The sequence below is a fragment of the Diaphorina citri genome, unplaced genomic scaffold (assembly GCF_000475195.1).
Source record: "Diaphorina citri unplaced genomic scaffold, Diaci psyllid genome assembly version 1.1 scaffold669, whole genome shotgun sequence".
Taxonomy (NCBI): Eukaryota; Metazoa; Arthropoda; class Insecta; order Hemiptera; family Psyllidae; genus Diaphorina; species Diaphorina citri.
This window is the reverse complement of record NW_007378102.1, coordinates 81,362-103,977: the sequence shown is the minus strand read 5'-3', so window position 1 is coordinate 103,977 and position 22,616 is coordinate 81,362. Positions and strand designations below refer to the sequence as shown.

The 22,616-nt window shown below is 37.0% G+C and overlaps 1 protein-coding gene across 1 annotated transcript in view; it reads right to left on the bottom strand.

Moving 5' to 3' along the window:
- Positions 1-5,474: 5,474 nt before the first annotated feature.
- LOC113468183 overlaps positions 5,475-22,616 on the bottom strand; it is a 74,849-nt gene continuing 57,707 nt past the window's right edge. Inside the window, exon 2 of the mRNA XM_026824930.1 lies at positions 5,475-5,980. Within this exon, the coding sequence (XP_026680731.1) occupies positions 5,867-5,980 (114 nt within the window). The 3' untranslated portion in view covers positions 5,475-5,866. The remainder of the gene's footprint in view (positions 5,981-22,616) is intronic.

Sequence of the window (22,616 nt, the reverse complement as noted above, 5' to 3'; positions counted from 1 at the left end):
TCTCTCTCTCTCTCTCTCTCTCTCTCTCTCTCTCTCTCTCTCTCTCTCTCTCTCTCTCTCTCTCTCATACACACACACTTTAGAACTCAAGTGTCTTGAATAATCAAATAATGAAGCCAATATTCACACAAGACAGCGGCTTTCACAATTGCTTCGGACAGAAAAATATAGACGAGGGAGGGGAAAATAAGGGGAGAAGGATAGGGAAGGGAGCGAATAAGAGGAAGGAGAAATGAGGAAAAGGAAAGAAGGACAGGGGAGAAAGAAGAAGAGGGAAGAAGGAGAGGGGAGACGGAGTAAGAGGGAGAAAAGGTTGTTAAATAGAATAGAAGAGGAGAGGTTGGTCAAATATCGTATGAAAGGAAAGGGGAAGGAGGAAAAAGATGGAGGGAAGGAGGGAAAGAAGAATGAGAAAGGAGAAAAAGGGAAGAAGGAGAGGCGATGAAATTGGAAGAGGGAGAAAGTTTGGTAAGTAGAATGGAAGAGGAGAGATTGGTCAAATATCGTATGTAAGGAAAGGAAATTGACCAAATATCGTATGAAAGGAAAGAAGGAAAAAGAAGGATGGGAGGGGATGAAGGATTGGGAAAGAAAGAGGATTGGAGTAAGGAGAAGGAGAAGGCAGAGAGAGGAGAGGGTGTGAAGAGAACAAAATTTCTTGCCTTGCCCTGGGACTGAACCCGTGCCTCTCCTATCAAACAAACTTCTACAGCAACGAGGAAAGTAAAAAGTTGCTAGAAAGGTACCTACGTAGGTATTACCTATTGTTAATTCAAACAAAAGTTTCAACTATCCCCTACCCCCCCCAACCCCTTTATCTCCTCCCCCTTCCGTCCCTCCGGGAATTTTTTAGCCCGTAGTGATTAGAGAAATCAGTACCTATGTACCTACCTAATTTGTTTAATATTCAGTTTATTATTATTCTTCATATTTTTTGATTTTACTTTCATGTAATGATTTAAAATCAAGACTAGAGCCCGTTCTCCCTTTATTCCCAATATAATGTTTAAATTTTGATTTTACTTTTATGTAATGATTTAAAATCAAGACTAGAGCCCGTTCTCCCTTTATTCCCAATATAATGTTCAACTAGAGGTTGAGTGTCAGGAGCCCTTTCACTCTAACATCATAGAGGACATAGAGTAATATAAAGCTTTACATACTCTGCCTGGTACGGACTTGGGCATTTTAAACAAAGACTTAAATAATACCTACTAGGTACTTTATAAAAACAAAAAGCCTAGAGAACTCATATAATATATTGCTATCGATTTCATTATACACATTACCCAAAAACGCTAGGTATTCTATAGAACACCCTGGTATTCTATAGAAGGCCGGATTTATATACAATGCCGGTAACATATACATTTATGTATGATTTCATTATTGACATTATGAGTAGGTATACCCAGTAAATATGTCTTCAATAATATATAAAATTATTTACCTATTCATGACAATTATCATGATTGAGATTATAAATTCCAGAGAGGACCGGGAGACCGTCAGGTATTCTGTCTGCCAAATGAATTCTAATTAATCTGCCCCGGCGGAATGAAGAGAACTTCATTGAGAAGAAAATCATTATTTATACGAAAAAAGACTCTGCTTGTTTTAATTAGAATTAGAATGCATTTCTTTCTTCGTCGCATTTCAAATATCTAAAATTAATTCGAAACGAACTAGGTAGGTAACAAGTCATATAGTAACGAATCCGTTTCATTGTGAAGACATTTAAACAGGTAGAGGTGAGAAAATCATTATTTATACGAAAAAAGACTCTGCTTGTTTTAATTCGAATTAGAATGCATTTCTTTCTTCGTCGCATTTCAAATATCTGAAATTAATTCGAAACGAACTAGGTAGGTAACAAGTCATATAGTAACGAATCCGTTTCATTGTGAAGACATTTAAACAAGTAGAGGTACAATCAAATCTAATGTCTCTAGAATAAATATTTATAATATAATCTTGGCATTCCTTTTAGCTCCTTTATTTCTCTGAAATATAGAGGCATGTAGACGGAAGTATCCACGCAATTAAATGAAAATTTGAAATTTTTCCCATCACCCCATATTAGACAGAGAACAGGATCTAAGGTCATCTCATCATGTCAATAAAATTCACCAATTAGCCCCGCTTCGAGAGAAAAGTGGAGCGTTTCGGACAATTTGAGGTAATTTATTAGGAGTTGCATAAAGGGTTGAATACATTCCAATACCCTTCTATTGAGCAAGAACTTGATGTTAGATTGGGAGGAAATCAATTCGGTCCCAAAACCTTTTTTGATACCAAATAAATGGGTTAGATTTTACACAACAACCATTTTTTTTAAATTCTTTTCATAAATTCTTTTAGTCAGGATTCAAACCTTCCCGTTTCAGATTTTATATTGTAGAAGGCTCGGTTTAACATAGACTTGAGAGACAATTTGCAACCATGCAACACAACCAACCCTTCCTTTCTTCGTCAAACATGAAACGAAAAACTCATAATTATTGCATTTTATTTTTTATTATTTTTTTTTTTTACATTCGAAAAATTTCTGCAAATTAAAAATGGCCGGAGTAATTGAATATTTTTGAGGTCACAACTTGTGAAAAAAAGCAGTCCTGGATTTCGGATAATGATATGTAGGTAATTATGTACTTTTTGAAAAAAGTGACTGACTACCTTAATAAATTAGACTTACTTTATCATGGACACTCGTTGCTATCTTGAAAGCCCAGGAGAGCCCAGGAGAGAGAGCAACGAGTGTCCATGATAAAGTAAGTCTAATTAATGTATTGACCGTTGCAATGAACTCTCAAGAATACGTAAGATTCAGGACAATTTGCAACCATGCAACACAACCAACCCTTCCTTTCTTCGTCAAACATGAAACGAAAAACTCATAATTATTGCATTTTATTTTATTTTTTATTTTTTACATTCGAAAAATTTCTGCAAATTAAAAATGGCCGGAGTAATTGAATATTTTTGAGGTCACAACTTGTGAAAAAAAGCAGTCCTGGATTTCGGATAATGATATGTAATTATGTACTTTTTGAAAAAGGTGACTGACTACCTTATTATAATTAAAGGTACTATGGTACAGGCTATACCTAAGTAAGATATTGCCCTATGAAGTCATATTATATTTTGCTGTCTAAATTATTTATTTAAGTCAGGAGTTGACAGTAAATTCAGCTCCAGCCAGAGAAATTTATGGGTAAACAATGTAACATCAGTTATTTAGTTACCAGACTTGAGATTGAGGGTATATACTGAGCTATTTAAAGTAAACTGACAGACCCAGCGGAAGTTTTGAAAGAGTTGGTGAGTAGCAGTACCTATGTAAGTATGAATTAATATTTGGAAAGAATAAATTCACCACACACACGCACCTTACCTACACCTTGGCCTCCACATCACATGCAGCCTCTGCAATTATTCTGTCAGCCTAAATAAAGACATCACACCATATTATTCTGACTAAACAGTAAATACATATTCAGACTCGTAGAGAATACTTTGTACTACATGTTATATTGAACAATACCTTATATTAATTATGAACGCTATAAACCAACTAAATCCAAATACTTTGTACTATTGTTCATACTGTAGGTACCTACCATTGAGATGGACTTTTCTACAGCAGCAGGGAATACACGTAACAGTTCACTCGACAGTATGTATGACAAAGTTTAACTAACCTGTTGACTGTTGTGTGAGGACAGCAAACACTTCTCAACATTAACATACTCACGCACCTTACCTACACCTTGGCCTCCACATCACATGCAGCCTCTGCAATTATTCTGTCAGCCTAAATAAAGACATCACACCATATTCTTCTGGCTAAACAGTAAATACATATTCAGACTCGTAGAGAATACTTTGTACTACATATTATATTGAACAATACCTTATATTAATTATGAACGCTATAAATCAATTAAATCCAAATACTTTGTACTATTGTTCATACTGTAGGTACCTACCATTGAGATGGACTTTTCTACAGCAGCAGAGAATTCACGTAACAGTTCACTCGACAGTATGTATGACAAAGTTTAACTAACCTGTTGACTGTTGTGTGAGGACAGCAAACATTTCTCAACATTAACATACAGTTATTTAGTTACTAATTCACACAGCTCTGCGCTTGTATTGCAGAAAGCTTGGAAATTTCATCGCTACTTTGTGTTGTCAATTACAGTCGGTGTCTCCCCCCTTGTCTGTCGCGTAAAACACAAAACTCGGATGAAATACAACGCCAAGATTATTCCGTGAATCATTGATGAGCAACGAGGTGGAAAAGCTGTACTGGAAATCTGTCATTGTGTTTTGTTTGGCGCTGCATTCCTGCTGTTGATTTTTCATATTTCTATGCATTATTTTCTCTTTGTACTTTTGTTTACTATTCCTTCATGTTTGCAAACCTGTGTCTCTCGTTGATTTTTCATATTTCTATGCATTATTTTCTCTTTGTACTTTTGTTTACTATTCCTTCATGTTTGCAAACCTGTGTATAACATTGGAAGTAATTAGCACGTTATTGTTCTCATATGATGTGCCTAGTTATTTATCCTTCATACTCGTCTCACCTAAGAGTTGTAACATGAAGTATGGTAATAAAGTATTAATAAGGATTCCAAAGACTTAATGATTGAAGTATTTCGTGCCAATTCACCTACGTCCTAGATAGTCCATTTCCACGGCATTTATTCTACCCTACCAGTGTTTCATCCAACATCCATTTCTGACTACATACACCCCTAATTATTTTGATCTCATTATATCATAACTAGGTAGATTATATGAATTGAACTATTTGAAGAATAATAATTTCCACGGCATTTATTCTACCCTACCAGTGTTTCATCCAACATCCATTTCTGACTACATACACCCCTAATTATTTTGATCTCATTATCTCATAACTAGGTAGATTATATGAATTGAACTATTTGAAGAATAATAACAGCTGGACTTGATTGCAAATTGAATTTTTCTACAAGTTCATCAACAAATGAGATTTTAATTGAATTCTGGACCGGAGCCAGCGTTTCAAGATTCAATTATTTTATTCATTTCTTCTCAATTTTTATATATATTTTTTTTATATCTCTTCTTCCTGAGCTCAGATGATAATAATAAAGACAGTTCCTATCCTCCTCCCTTCTCTCCACGATCTCCCATTGTAGTACTCACTTCCAATGTGCCCCCTCCTATTTACATTTCTACATCTCAAGCTCACACTACACTATGCTGAGTGCTGAGATGAGAAATTCCTAGAACTCATCATTACCAAGTTGTGTTGTGAGATATAGATAGCAGATACATTCCTTCCCCTCTTTCAATTACTTTTTACTTCTCTTACTTACTTACTTATATCTTAATTTACTGATAGAGAAATTTGTTCTCACCAGAATGAAAAGGGTCCTTCCTAATGCCAAGTTGTGTTGTGAGATATAGATAGCAGATACATTCCTTCCCCTCTTTCAATTACTTTTTACTTCTCTTACTTACTTACTTATATCTTTATTTACTGATAGAGAAATTTGTTCTCACCAGAATGAAAAGGGTCCTTCCTAATGCAGTCTTGAAGTAAACAAGTTAGAATGGGTATTTGGGTAAAGCCCATTTTATTGAGATAAAATGAAGAGACTAAAAAGTCAAAATCCTTTCAAAAAGATATACTTTTGAATACTCAGTATATTAGATTATATCAGTAATGTTTTATCCATAACAATGAGGAAAAAAAATAAATAAATAATAATAATGAATAGGTTCCAGTCAGTACAATAGGCCCTGGGTGACACCATGGTAAACTCAAACTAGATATTACCAATAAACACCAAGTAGATACCTTCTTTCAATATTCTACTTCTTCCTGCAAGACAAACAACACCCAGGGAAGAAAACGCTTACCCAGAGTTGACTTACGTTCTATGGTACCACTGCGAGTTACAAGACTTTGGACACTTACCTGAAATCAAAAGCAAAACCAACAAAGTACATTAGAACAAGCTACATAATAACAATGAATATTGTCCAAGCGAGAAGAAACTGAAGCAACATATGCAATTGTCCATACCTCAGTATTAGGAGGTACAGGGTGCGGCGCGGTAATTTACTTTTTTGAAACTTCGATTAAAAAAAGGCTGTTATTCTTAACTGATGTTTAATGCTGAATTATTATCAAGAAATGTTGGAAATTTGATTTTATGAAGGTTTGAAGAGTCCACCACTCAAATGAAGACAGCCATTGACGATACACTCTGGAGGCGATTTCTGATATTTCGCTCTACTTTTCTAACATTGCAACAGGTATGCTGCCTATTTCGCGGCGAATGTTAATAACCCCGTTAGGTTTCCTCAAATCCAAAATTTACAATAATATTCTAAGAACAATTGAAGAGTTCAAGCACAATATTTATATCGAAATAGACCGCATACCTGTTGCAATGTTGGAAAAGTAGAGCGAAATATCAGAAATCTCCTCCAGAGTGTATCGTCAATGGCGGTCGTCATTTGAATGGACTCTTCAAACCTTCATAAAATCAAATTTCCAACATTTCTTGATAATAATTCAGCATTAATCATCAGTTAAGAATAACAGCCGGGAGAGTTGCATGCTTGCATGTGAACGATATAATAAAAGGGGAGGATAGAATATAGAGGGGAGGGAGAGATGGGCAGTAGAGATATGGGAGAGTTGCATGCTTGCATGTGAACGATATAATAAAAGGGGAGGATAGAATATAGAGGGGAGGGAGAGATGGGCAGTAGAGATATAGTCTATACATGGGTTGATATGGATTGCATATTTTCTTCTGTAATAAGCAGCACAGTAGTAAACACAGCTTGCTATTGCATGTCACACACAGATAGAACTTCCTATATGTTACACCTGAGCTATGTCATGCTACTGGGTGACAAGTTAACCACCAGGTTCATCCAAACGAAATCAGACTAGTCAATCCGCACCTTCTCCTATACTTTGTGATGAAATTACCACTATGAGGTGAAAATTAGGAATGAATAGAAAATTATCTTCAAACCTTCATAAAATCAAATTTCCAACATTTCTTGATAATAATTCAGCATTAATCATCAGTTAAGAATAACAGCCTTAGAAAATTAGTCACAATTCAATTCCTGGCGGTCAGCCTGAGCTTCAAGCTGAAGAAGTTCATCTATTTCTTAAAACGCGAAGGTTCAAAGGTTCCTGGTTGTAAATCTTAACTACGAATGATTATACCACTTGAACTTTGGAGATATGTAAATGAAATGAAGATGGAGAAGCGTTTTAAAAAAGTAAATTACCGCGCCGCAGCCTGTATAAGGTAGGGGAGGGCAAGTAACGATCCCGATGTGTATCCTTAAAAAAAAAAATGAGGGCAAGTACCGATCCCGATGTGTATCCTTAAAAAAAAATCTTTACTCTTTCAACACCCTAAACCGGAACTAGTGCGTAATGACCTTTGCCTACGTTTTAAAAAAGTAAATTACCGCGCCGCAGCCTGTATAAGGTAGGGGAGGGCAAGTAACGATCCCGATGTGTATCCTTAAAAAAAAAATGAGGGCAAGTACCGATCCCGATGTGTATCCTTAAAAAAAAATCTTTACTCATTCAACACCCTAAACCGGAACTAGTGCGTAATGACCTTTGCCTAAATTCTCTCCTAATCACCAGACGAAAGTACAATAATGCCACTTTTCTCTAAGACAACCTTTCCCCTTCCTCTCAGCTCTGCACGAATATTCAGGACTACACGTGATGCCACGTCTTTCGATCCCCTATCCTATTATATCCCCAGTATCCAGCATTCTAGCTACATTGTGTTAATATCTGGAAAACCTGCTGTTAGTATCTTTTCTCTAAGACAACCTTTCCCCTTCCTCTCAGCTCTGCACGAATATTCAGGACTACACGTGATGCCACGTCTTTCGATCCCCTATTATATCCCCAGTATCCAGCATTCTAGCTACATTGTGTTAATATCTGGAAAACCTGCACGTGATGCCACGTCTTTCGATCCCCTATTATATCCCCAGTATCCAGCATTCTAGCTACATTGTGTTAATATCTGGAAAACCTGCTGTGTTAGTACAACTCTTGAACCTTACACCTCCAACCTTCCTATGAAACGGACAGTATGAACAAGGGAAGAGGAGACTACTTCTACTTGGGTGGAATTTCAATGAGCTGTGTCCCTTTCCCAGTGGCTTTTATGAAGGGGGAATAAAAAAATTAAGGACAGACTTTATTAGTTTGGTACTCGTGGCTCGTGGTACCTAGTAGGTATTAGCAACTGAATTCTAGTCGGACAGTATGAACAAGGGAAGAGGAGACTACTTCTACTTGGGTGGAATTTCAATGAGCTGTGTCCCTTTCCCAGTGGCTTTTATGAAAGGGGAATAAAAAAATTAAGGACACACTTTATTAGTTTGGTACTCGTGGCTCGTGGTACCTAGTAGGTATTAGCTACTGAAAATATTTGAAAATACAGGGAATCTTTTCATCTCGTACATATACACGGGAAATTCATAGATTATGCTCTGACTGAAGTTACTTTTTCTAATGTACCTTATGTACCCACTACCCATACCTACCAATCATTACTTTTTAGTCCGTCCTTCCTTTATTATTACAATACTAATAACAAGCAGGGTCCGTCCCTCCGGGAATTTTTTAGCCCGTAGTGATTAGAGAAAATCAATATACCTCTGTTCTATGTACCTACCTAATTTGTTTAATATTCAGTTTATTATTATTCTTGATTTGATTTTTTGATTTTACTTTTATGTAATGATTTAAAATCAAGACTAGAGCCCGTTCTCCCTTTATTCCCAATATAATGTTCAAGTCACCCATGCATTTATTGGCCTTCCTCGGCGTAGCTTAACATAGGTAACGCTAAAACCGGTCTTAAATGATCGACTGAAGTGTTATCAATTTATTGGCTTTGCTCGGCGTAGCTTAACATAGGTGACGCTAAAACCGGTCTTAAATGATCGACTGAAGTGTTATCTGAATGACCTTTGCTCGGCGTAGCTTAACATAGATGACGCTAAAACCGGTCTTAAATTAACGACTGAAGTGTTATCTAAAACTTTCTCGCTTTGAGTTCATAGGTCGTCGCGACAAATTTCAAGATCAGAGCTCATTTGTGTGAGAAAATGTGAAAAAAATCCCCCAAAAACTAGTTTTTTTGGTTTTTTGGCTTTATGGTTTTCTGGACAAAATTTGCACCACCATTTTCGTGTTCCTGGTAAAAAGACCTTTAATTTGATATATAGGTCGACCAGGTTTGGATTCTATGGGGACAGACAGACAGACCGACCGACCGACAGACGACACCGAAGCGAATACAATAGTCCGTCCACTATACCTTTTATTATTACTATTGTAATTTAATAAAGGAAGGACGGACTAAAAAGGTATAAGGGACGGGCTATTGTATTCGCTTCGGTGTCGTCTGTCACTCTGTCTGTCTGTCCCCATAGAAGGACTTATCCAAACTTGGTCGACCTATGTATATCAAATTAAAGGTCTTTTTAGCAGGATCACGAAAATATTGGTGCAAATTTTGTCCAGAGAACCATAAAGAAAAAAAAATGGTTTTTAGGGGATTTTCTTGGTCGACCTATGTATATCAAATTAAAGGTCTTTTTAGCAGGATCACGAAAATATTGGTGCAAATTTTGTCCAGAGAACCATAAAGGAAAAAAAAAATGGTTTTTAGGGGATTTTTTTTACATTTTCTCACACAAATGAGCTCTGATCTTGAAATTTGTCTCCACGACCTATGAACTCAAAGCGAGAAAGTTTTAGATAACACTTCAGTCGTTAATTTAAGACCGGTTTTAGCGTTACCTATGTTAAGCTACGCCGAGGAATGCCAATAAATGGATGAGTGACTTAAACATTATACTGGGAAGAAAGGGAGAACCGGCTCTAGTCTTGATTTTAAATCATTACATGAAAGTAAAATCAAAACAAGAAGAATGATAATAAACTGAATATTAAACAAATTAGATAGGTACATAGGTACTGATTTTCTCTAATCACGATCGAATAAACTACGGGCTAAAAAATTCCCGGAGGGACGGGCCCAGCTTGTTTGTCTTAATTTATTAACCGAATATGTGCTTTCTCATAAATTACCATTCATTTCATAATCCACGTGAAATATTTCCACCTCCACTAACTGACGTGAGACGTTTTGTATCAAGTTTCGTTGCCTCGGCTAAGTTACAGTCTGCTTGTACACTACTCTGGACAGGAGTTGCTAAGTTGTTCCTTTTATATAGTTTTACATCCCGAGAGCATCAACACAAACCCCACATCAGACTGAAATTTTTTCTTTTGAATCACATTCAACATTTTATCATCCTATATTCCTTTATACTTTCCTTTTTCTCCTATCTTTTTTGCCTTCTATCATTTCCGCCAGTCATTCCTGAGATTAGAACAATAGAGAGGTTTACACTTCTTATCTATGGGTCCAAGTCAGATAGTGCTGAGATTAGAACTATAGAGAGGTCTACACTTCTAGTCTATGGGTCTGTAGCACAATGTTTTCGTTACTACTTCAATAGAATCTGAGTCTGAGGTGCACTGCACACTGAAGAATCACATCTGACTCGTGGAACTCAAGTTTTATGCAACAGTGGATCTGAAGTATCATGCAACAGATAGATAGGATTAACACAGTGAATGGCTTCCACAAAACTTGAACATTCGGTTTTACCTTGCTTCAGATTCATACTTAATACTCATATTTTCAAAAAGCCACAACAATACCTCTATTTTCATCAGAATCTCTTACAACTGGTGGTAAAATGCGTCTTCTGTTAAAGAGAATAAATTATTTATTCAAGAGAGTACACGTTTTGCAAAACGGACTTTCAACCTTCAACACTCTACGGTTATAAATGCTGCCTAGATTCCTAGAACTCAGAACTTGCTAAGTAATCTCACATCAGCCCAATACCAACCGCTAAACCACTGTACAGCAGCTACTACTATAACATATGCTAAACTATAGTATCTGTTGCTATACAAATGCTGAACTCTCACAACTGTTGCTACCACAATGTACTTAGGTCCTGGAGGCGTAACACACGAGGGAGGGGGCAGGAAATTAATATTCAGGATAAAATCCGCCCCGGGCGGGAATCGAACCCGCGGCCTAGCGCTTATAAGGCAGACGCACTACCAACTAAGTGGAGTACCAAGGCCATTCACAATAACAACAACATCGAGTTGAATAAACTTTGACCGGCTGGTCTGAATGGAAAGTCTATCATAATATCTATCTCTATCATAGGCAGAGTTGTGCTTCAAGGCATTTTCATGCTAGTCAACAGTGATTTTTCATATTTCTATGCATTATTTTCTCTTTGTACTTTTGTTTACTATTCCTTCATGTTTGCAAACCTGTGTCTCTCTCTCTCTTTTGTATTTCATCTTCCTCCTCTTCTTTTGGAATTTCTTTCTATTTCTATCCTCTTCCCTCTGTCCCCGTTATACAGGGTGCGCCAGAAAAACACTGACAACGGCTCAGGGTAGGTAGACCTCATCATTTCCAACAAGGTTTTGTGGGTCATTTTCCTAACTTCGGCTTCGTTTCCGATAAATGTCCAAAAAACCACCATTTAAGTAAACAAGTTAGAATGGGTATTTGGGTAAAGCCCATTTTATTGAGATAAAATGAAGAGACTAAAAAGTCAAAATCCTTTCAAAAATATATACTTTTGAATACTCAGTATATTAGATTATATCAGTAATGTTTTATCCATAACAATGACGAAAAAAAAATAAATAAATAATAATAATGAATAGGTTCCAGTCAGTACAATAGGCCCTGGGTGACACCATGGTAAACTCAAACCGACGCGTGTTTTTCATTCCACTTCCCCTACTTTAGCGTCAACGCTGCGTCTTAAATCCCTGATGCGAGACTCGAGTAGCTTCAGGTTTCGCCATATTGTAATTTTCAACGCTGCGTCTTAAATCCCTGATGCGAGTCTCGAGTAGCTTCAGGTTTCGCCATATTGTAATTGTATTGAGGGAAATGAAAAAAAAATGTTTCGGCTGTTTACATTTTCTTTGGAAAAAGTTTTCCTCTGATTGGTTGAAATAAATCTTTTTCTGGCGGAAAAATTGAATTTTGTTTTTCACAGCCCTCGCGTCTTCTACAACATTTCCTGATGGGATAATGTTCGTTCTCGGAACGGCTGGCTTTCTCCTATCCTGTCTTCCTTCTCTCTTCGATTTCGGGACAATAAGACCATAGCAGTTACAGTTCCCTCTGTCAAACCTCTTTAAACCATTCTACAACATTGCAAAGGCACCCACACACGGTCAGTAGTTTTCTACCGTCATGTCTGTTTTTCAGGTAGTCAAGTGGTTATTTCGCTGGGAAGGACGTGAGGTAAAACGGAGTTTCCGCACTGCGGTCAAAATGTCCGATCTGCGGTCACCCCCGAAAATTCTGAATAAAGCGCAAGTTTTCCTGAAAGATGGAGACCTGTGCTCCAAAATTTCTTCGGACAAAAACCGCGTGTTTCGTAACGTAAAAATCGGACATACAAAGTTAGATCTTTTTCGAGCTTGAAAAAACATATCAAACCTGAACTTTGGAAATCGGAGATCAGGTTTATTCGGATCAAAATTTTGTGCTCTGGCTCGTGGTTTTAACAAAAACAGTTTATCGACTAAAATGAAAAAGTTATGACCAAAAAGCTGACACAAGGTCAGCATTTTTTTAAAAGGTGGTTTTTTCAACATTTCTCGGAAACGAAGCCGAAGTTAGGGAAATGACCCACAAAACCTTGTTGGATATGATGAGATCTACCTACCCTGAGCCGTTGTCAGTGTTTTTCTGGCGCACCCTGTATTATTTCTCAGAATCAAAAGAGAAAGAAGGAGAAATACGCCACAACAATGCAGGGAAGTCTCATTTGAGAAGCAGCAGAAGCCATTTCATTCATACACAAGTCTGATTTCATTGTCTTGTAAATAATATAGCAACTGTCTGCATGAGATATGATGCGGATGGGAATAAGAATATGGATAACATTACGCTGTACTGCATTGGGAATATCATCCTAGTCACAGAATAGTATGACTAGGGACACTGAATCTTGATAAAACAAGGAGCCACACTGCCAAACATTCACAACTGAAACTGAAATAAGTACACATTAAATACAGTCCTCGCAGCCGCAGCACAAGGGAGAGAAGGGAGGAAGGAAGAAAGTAAAAGAGAGGAAAATAGAACTTAGAACATTACATTAGTTAAGTCATAGTCATAGACATTGTAACGTGGTCAATTGTCATTCATGAATAGGTATGTATAGATAAAGCATATAATGATGATTTCAATTAACATAATTATTGAAATCGTTATGTTTGTGTAATTGTAGTTGATACATATTTACATTTCCAGTTAATACCTACCAGTACCTTCATATTTCAATTTAATTATTTATTTATATCAATACATCATAGTATAGGTAGGTATTATTACGAATTACACAAACAGTCCGTTATACATACATTAACTTTGCATTATTTTCTAGGTGTTGTGGTTCTAGAGATAGAGCGATCAGTGTGTGAAATGTGAATGAGTGAATGGATCTCGTTCTTATAATATAAGATAACACAGCATAGTATAGGAATGAGAGAATATTTCATTTTAATTATTTATTTATATCAATACACCGAATTACACAAACAGTTCGTTATACATACATTAACTTTGCATTATGTCTGTCGGAAAATCAAAACCCCAGCAGACACAGAGACTGGGCTGCGGGGAGGGGGTAGACAAAGTCATTATTATTTTGTCTGGTTTAAAAAACATTTTTTAATAATGAAGGACCTCATATCTAATTGGTTGAAAGCCAAGAACACAATTCGACATTCGGCAATCGACAATTTTTTCAGGTAATTAATTCATTATTTCTAGTTACTCTCTCGCACTGGGGACACTGGGGTAGACTCATTAGAAATTTAGGCAAAACATAATGACCGGATTGTATACGAGTATGTTTTATGATTATGATTATTGTACAAACTTTGAAAATCCGACCTATATTCATTGTTAATTTACTATTGCATGCATGATTGAATGAATGGGGATTGTATAACTTAGCTTAGACTTCCCTCATTATAATGAACAATACTGAAGCTAATAGTAAAATATATCTGGTATGTAACATGAAATTCAGAGCAGAGCCTCCCAAGACAAGGGGAATCTTCCGGGTGACTAAGTAGTATTTAATGCACTATTGCCGCTATAATACAATTTTCAAAAGAAATCAGTTCGGGTACAAATATTTCTAAATCGCGGGGTCTCTTAGAACCATCTGTTAAAGTGTGGCCATGTTATGGCGGATGAAATGCTAAAGTATAATATAGCAGTCTCTTGGAACCATCTGTTAAAGTGTGGCCATGTTATGGCGGATGAAATGCTAAAGTATAATATAGCAACAACAGTGCATTTTCCTTCCGACTCACTTCTTTCATGTACCTACTTCTATGTGATGATTTATAAACCTGTTGCTGTTTCCATCACAAGCATCAGCTAATAGAGTATGGAGTATAATAATAAGAGTTCACTTGACTAGACACGGTATTATGATGATGTGTTTGTTTTTACGTAAAATATGAATGAATGAGAGAGCTGATGATGCGAGTATAACATTGGAAGTAATTAGCACGTTATTGTTCTCATATGATGTGCCTAGTTATTTATCCTTCATACTCGTCTCACCTAAGAGTTGTGACATGAAGTATGAATTAGCACGTTATTGTTCTCATATGATGTGCCTAGTTATTTATCCTTCATACTCGTCTCACCTAAGAGTTGTGACATGAAGTGCTATACAAATGCTGAACTCTCACAACTGTTGCTACCACAATGTACTTAGGTCCTGGAGGCGTAACACACGAGGGAGGGGGCAGGAAATTAATATTCTGCACAGGCACTGAGTACGCTACTAATAGAGATGGGGGGAGGTGTTGAGATTTTCTCCTTACAGAATAGAATAGAAACATCATCTTATCAGGAACACTTCCTATTCCTATCCCATCTATATTCCTTCCTACCGGGCCTTCTTCTAAATGTTCTCTCTATTTTCTTTTATAGTTCATCTAAGAGGATTGAATACCTTGCTTCGTCAGTATGGAAAAAAAGCCTTATATTTTTCACGAGATTCTTGTACATGTGTTTGGGTCAAATTTTGTAACTATAGGAGCAACTTCTTTTACCAGTCCAACTTAATTGAAACTCGGTAGATATATTCAAATATGTAGGTGTAGGTATGTTGGATGACAAAAGAATATTTAAAAATCACTTGTATTTATGAAGGAAAAATATCTGGAAGTGTGGGGGGGAGGAGGTAGTAGCGTCATAAGCGTGTGTTGACGTCTAGCCAGCATGCTGGGAGGTGCTCTACATTCTAGATAGGAAATACCTGAAGGAAAAATATCTGGAAGTGTGGGGGGGAGGAGGTAGTAGCGTCATAAGCGTGTGTTGACGTCTAGCCAGCATGCTGGGAGGTGCCCTACATTCTAGATAGGAAATACAAAATGTAATAGAAAGTTGTGTGATGTTCACACCAGATATTTTTTTATTATTATTATTATTATTATTATTATTATTATTATTATTAAATTACAAATTAGTTCAATAAATCTAATTTATACGGATAGGACTCTGTGTGGCTTAAAAGCTATCGGGGTGGCCTCTACATACAAATACCTAGGACAATACACTATACAAGGTGTCCTATCTGTCCTATGTAGAACACAACATCAGTGGGTCTATCATAATTAAACTTCAGATCCACTGTACCACCCTGAACACGTAGAATAAAATGGTAGACAATGATGTTGCTACAATGGTAATCCAATCAATACCTAGGTATAGGTAGGGATATAACATGCCCACACAACTCTGTCATAGAAAAAAAAAACCTTTTGGAAAATCTCTTACACTTTTTTAATTTCGTTATTTTCAAGAGTTTGCTTCTGAATTGTGTATGATGTTGCTACAATGGTAATCCAATCAATACCTAGGTATAGGTAGGGATATAACATGCCCACACAACTCTGTCATAGAAAAAAAAACCTTTTGGAAAATCTCTTACACTTTTTTAATTTCGTTATTTTCAAGAGTTTGCTTCTGAATTGTGCTTATAATTTCGTTCAATTATTCATTTTGTTATTTTCGTGAAGTCTCTATGACAAAACCATCATCTTTTAAAACCCACTGGAAAAACAAGTACTCGTTCAATTATTCATTTTGTTATTTTCGTGAAGTCTCTATGACAAAACCATCATCTTTTAAAACCCACTGGAAAAACAAGTACTGTACCGGGCCTTCTTCTAAATGTTCTCTCTATTTTCTTTTATAGTTCATCTAAGAGGATTGAATACCTTGCTTCGTCAGTATGGAAAAAAAGCCTTATATTTTTCACGAGATTCTTGTACATGTGTTTGGGTCAAATTTTGTAACTATAGGAGCAACTTCTTTTACCAGTCCAACTTAATTGAAACTCGGTAGATATATTCAAATATGTAGGTGTAGGTATGTTGGATGACAAAAGAATATTTAAAAATCACTTGTATTTATGAAGGAAAAATATCTGGAAGTGTGGGGGGGAGGAGGTAGTAGCGTCATAAGCGTGTGTTGACGTCTAGCCAGCATGCTGGGAGGTGCTCTACATTCTAGATAGGAAATACCCCAACCTATGAAGTATGAACCCTGGCTTTTTCCCCCGTGTGCACTAGAGTAAATTTCTCCATCTTGAAACCAGAGGGAAACAGTTCCTGTTTGGGTAAATTCTCATGGAATTCAGGCAACATTGCAGTTTGTTATTTTGGGACGCGCTACAAGATCCAAGCTTCTGGGTCATCCTATGTCGTATTGGGAGAGACACTGCAGTTATACATATCTTGCATGTTTCACAAGTTCCGAGTGTTCCTATATTGTATTGGGAGAGTTGCATGCTTGCATGTGAACGATATAATAAAAGGGGAGGATAGAATATAGAGGGGAGGGAGAGATGGGCAGTAGAGATATAGTCTATACATGGGTTGATATGGATTGCATATTTTCTTCTGTAATAAGCAGCACAGTAGTAAACACAGCTTGCTATTGCATGTCACACACAGATAGAACTTCCTATATGTTACACCTGAGCTATGTCATGCTACTGGGTGACAAGTTAACCACCAGGTTCATCCAAACGAAATCAGACTAGTCAATCCGCACCTTCTCCTATACTTTGTGATGAAATTACCACTATGAGGTGAAAATTAGGAATGAATAGAAAATTAGTCACAATTCAATTCCTGGCGGTCAGCCTGAGCTTCAAGCTGAAGAAGTTCATCTATTTCTTAAAACGCGAAGGTTCACTGAACTTTGGAGATATGTAAATGAAATGAAGATGGAGAAGCAAAAGTCACCAGAGCAGGAGGAGTCACATAGGGTAAGGAAGAAGAGAGGGGATGAGCAAGGGGTAGGAGGAGGATGAGGAGGAGGAGTCGTCACATATTAGGATAAGGATGAAGAGGGGGGATGGACGAGAGAGAGGAAATGGGAGAGAAGGAAAAAGTGACGAGAAGATATTAGGATAAGGATGAAGAGGGGGGATGGACGAGAGAGAGGAAATGGGAGAGAAGGAAAAAGTGACGAGAACTTATTACATGTTTCCAGTTACAAAACGGAAAAGCTGTTTTCCTTCGTTCGTGTATTTTTTATTTTCCAACAGATAGTCAGAAAGTAGAGAGGGAGGGGGAGATATGATAACTTTTAAAACAGACTTTCCAACTAACACCCTTTCTTGCTAAAATATCAGACAGTCATAATAACTAGGGGGCGGATTTTGCATGTTTGCATATGCAAGTGCATATACAAGTCACCAGAGCAGGAGGAGTCACATAGGGTAAGGAAGAAGAGAGGGGATGAGCAAGGGGTAGGAGGAGGATGAGGAGGAGGAGTCACATATTAGGATAAGGATGAAGAGGGGGGATGGACGAGAGAGAGGAAATGGGAGAGAAGGAAAAAGTGACGAGAACTTATTACATGTTTCGTATAAGACCTTGGTTAGACTGCGGGGGAAAAGGGACTTTTCAGTCCTATCCCAGCAGGATAAACAAGGTATATTCTATTCTATTCTACTTTGGTACAACTTTGACATCGATCCAACAACCAGGGCCGGAGTTATGGCCTATTCAAATTTTCATTTTTCCACGTTCTCCCGCCAATAGGGGAAGCAACAAAAATGGGAAATTCATATCGATTGGTGATTTGTGCTTTGAAATGATTCACATTGAAATCCGGTCACAAAAATTAAATTTGGAAACATCCATTTTCACCCCATCAGGGCCGGAAGTCTAAATTTCATTTTTCGGGCTGAATTTCAATATCAACCATTAGTGGGACCTATTCTAAGCACAAATCACCAATCGATATGAATTTCCCATTTTTGGTGCTTCCCCTATTGGTGGGAGAACATGGAAAAACGAAAATTTGATTAGGCCATAACTCGGCCCTGGTTGTTGGATCGAGTTAAAACTTGTACCAATGTACTACGTTCTTTAAGATCTTCAATATGATGCGTCAAAAGTAGGGGGTTCTTATTTAAGATTTTAAAGTTGGCCCCCCTGGGGCCCACCCTGAAAAAGTCCCTGAATTTTTACATAGCCTATAAGAAACTAGAGGTAAATATAGGCTTGTATACAAAATTTCAGGATTCCATCAGGTGTCGTAGGAAATTAAGTACTGCATTATACTTGTTCTAACAAATGCTAAGCTATACGTAATGTCATTCTAATGCTGCATCAAAACAGCATTTGACTAATGTAATTGCAGACGAGATAGCGTGAACCAGAGGAAGGTAAGAAAACAACGACAAGGAATGTAAGAGGAAAATGAAAACTAAGCAAAGTAAAAGAAAGGATAGATATAGAACAAAAAGTGGTAAAATTCCATACCTCGGCTGGGATTGAACCCACGCCCTCCTGTTTACCAGGCGAGCGCCTTGACCACTACACCACCGAGGCAATGTAATTTCAATATCTGCTACTACATACATACATACATACATACATACATACATACATACATACATACATACATACATACATACATACATACATACATACGATACAATACATAAACGAAAAAGAAGAACTATAGGAATATGACTAACATGAGAATTCGCAATGAGTTTTTTGTCGACAAGCAGTTTGTTTCACTCAAGTTTTGATTTTTTTCCCGGCACTTCTATTTTTCGTAGGAAGAAGAAAACTTGAGTAAAAACTTGGATGGGAATTTCCACTTGCCTTCCTTCTTCTTTTTTCTTTTTACTCGAGCATTCTTTTTCCCATTAAAAAGAAAAGAACGGAGTGAGAACACAAAGTTTTCAATTGTTTCTGCTTTTACGTCCAAACCTCTTTCATCAGTGTTGATAAATTAAATTATGTTGGATCTCAACATGGGTCTAGAATAGACCATTATTTTACCCAACTGTGCATATGGAAGTTTAAATTTGTCCTTAGCCCCGGTTCGAGTAAATTTTGCTGAATTTTTTTTTGACGAAATTTTTTTCTAAAAATCCATTTTTTTCAAATCGGTTCAAAGTCCAAAATTTTCACGAAAAAAAACAAAGCAAATATTACAGCAGCCACAGGTAATTTTACAAGATTTTTTTTTTTTTTTCAATTTTTTGTCCGTCCTTCCTTTATTAAATTACAATAGTAATAATAAAAGGTACAGGGACGGACTATTGTATTCGCTTCGGTGTCGTCTTTTTGTGTGTCTGACCCCATAGAAAGACTTATCCAAACCTGGTCGACCTATATATCGAATTAAAGGTCTTTTTACCAGGAACACGAAAGTGGTGGTGCAAATTTAGTCCTGAAATCCAAAAAAAAAAAAGGAAACACAAAGGGGTAGGAAAAAATATTTCAAAAAAAAAAAAAAAACAAAAAAAAAAAAAAAAAAAAAACAAAAAACAAAAAACTGGTTTTTGGGGGATTTTTTTCACATTTTCTCACACAAATGAGCTCTGATTTGTCGCGACGACCTAAAACTTCAAAGCGAGAAAGTTTTAGATAACACTTCAGTCGGCCATTTTTTTCGTGCATATAATCCGCTCCCTAATAATAACAAATAATCTTACACAATGGGTAGAGAATGAGGAAGAGGAGAGTGAAAAACATTGCACGAAATAACTTTACTATTATATTAGGTACCAGAACTGAACTGTAATATTTCCTAATAATGTTGTTTGGGAATAGAATAGAATCTCAGAAGCCCGGTAAAAAAGTTGAATAAAAACGAATAAAACTTGCGCTATGTAGGTACCTACATTTAGAACCTCTGGGAAACTGCAAGTATTGGACTGCATCTGGCAAATGAAAATATTGCATCTTACTTGTGTAATTATTTATTTAACAAAGGCCAAATAAAGTACCTACCTACATATTTACCTAATACTATATCGACTGAACATATGCATCTTACTTGTGTAATTATTTATTTAACAAAGGCCAAAGTAAGTACCTACCTACATATTTACCTAATACTATATCGACTGAACATACCTACATACTATCGTCAAGCACAGGCGGCGGTATTTGCTAGGAATATTGAAATTGAAACAATATCAAGAGAGCATTAAAGTCAATAATAACATCAAAGATAAAACTAAGAGATGTAGGAAGGAAACTTAATATCATCATCAGAGTAGAAGCAGCAGACTTGAGACAGAAACTAAACCATGTACTTGAGAGAGGGAGAGAAAGAAAGAAAGAGATAGGGGGAAAGGGGAGGGGAAGGACCAGATATTGAGGGTAAAAGGAGAACAAACGAGAAGGAGAAATGGAAGGGAGGAAATAAATTAAACATAATGAGAGGGAGAGAGAGGAAAGAGAACCAATAAAACATAGGTCTCCTGCTTTTTTATGTCCAACATAAAACAAGCCTCATGTCAGCTTCTGTGGAGTATTTTTACTTTCTATTACTACAGTAAAGCTTTAAATTTGTCTTCGGGGAAATAGGCATATCCACCAATAGGAAATCGTTGGAATAAAAATCTATATGAAAATACATAAATGATATGAGAAGGATCAGTTTAAATTTGTCTTCGGGGAAATAGGCATATCCACCAATAGGAAATCGTTGGAATAAAAATCTATATGAAAATACATAAATGATATGAACAACACATTTATAATTTAGTTTTTCATGAAATTCTATAATCAGAGCTCCAGGGCGGGGAGTTCTGTAGGGTCCGGGTGAGTTCCACAGTACACTGAACCATCATGAAGAAAGTAGAGAGTTTCATGAGAAACTTCATAAGAACTCAAGAGGTTTCTGGATTAGTTCCGTGCGAGGCGAGGTATAGTGTAGTGAGAACCTATCCTACTTCACAGCCTAATAGATAGCTACTGTATCGATTAGTTCCGTGCGAGGCGAGGTATAGTGTAGTGAGAACCTATCCTACTTCACAGCCTAATAGATAGCTACTGTATCTATTAGAATGAGATAGAGCGATCAGTGTGTGAACTATGAAATGTGAACTGTGAAATGTGAATGAGTGAATGGATCTCGTTCTTATAATATAAGATTCGTACAAGTCTATAGATATTAATACTAGAGCTCTTGTCTTGTCTCGCATGTCTCAAAACTCTCACCTAAGAAATTGAGAAGGGATTGATGGATGAGATGCTTAGGCACTTTACTTTCCCGAGGAGATGAGGAAGTGAAATGAAGCGAATAATGAAAACGAGAAGGGATTGATGGATGAGATGCTTAGGCACTTTACTTTCCCGAGGAGATGAGGAAGTGAAATGAAGCGAATAATGAAAACTATATATATGTTGGAAATAAAACAAACCAAATGCTGACTGTGAAATTTGTAGAGGAAAAGACACAGACCCTATAGGAATGTTTGCCACAAACATTCCAAAAGCATTCCTAAATTTAAATTGCATGACACCTTGGACTCAAACCAACTATCTTTGGATCACACACAAGTCCCCACGCTAACAAAAGCATTCCTAAATTTAAATTGCATGACACCTTGGACTCAAACCAACTATCTTTGGATCACACACAAGTCCCCACGCTAACCACTACGGAATCGAACCCGGGCCTCCTACGTGCAAGCCTAGTGTGATACCCACTCGGCCACGGAGGTTGCTCCATTATATTTAACTCCAATTTTCATTTCAGAGTACAATGTCGGAATGGAGGCTCGTGTTTTGGCTCACGTTCATAATTCTGGCGGTCACCAATCTATTCTATCTCGTGTTCGGCTCGGCCGAAATACAACCCTGGAACGACCCCAACCCTGTAGTACAAAAGCCGCCCCCCCGAAGTGAAATAGAAATCGGCCCAGAACCCGAATAGAGTGCCCCAAAACCCGAATAGAGTGCCCCAGAACCCAAATAGGGGGATGCTTGTAGATTGAGTACGAATAGACTATCTTTGGACAAGCAACCACACTAGTAGATCATTGATGGCCGAGGCCACAAGTGAGCGTATTTGGATTAACTTCGGATCAAGCAATCTGATTGGGGTTGATTTCAA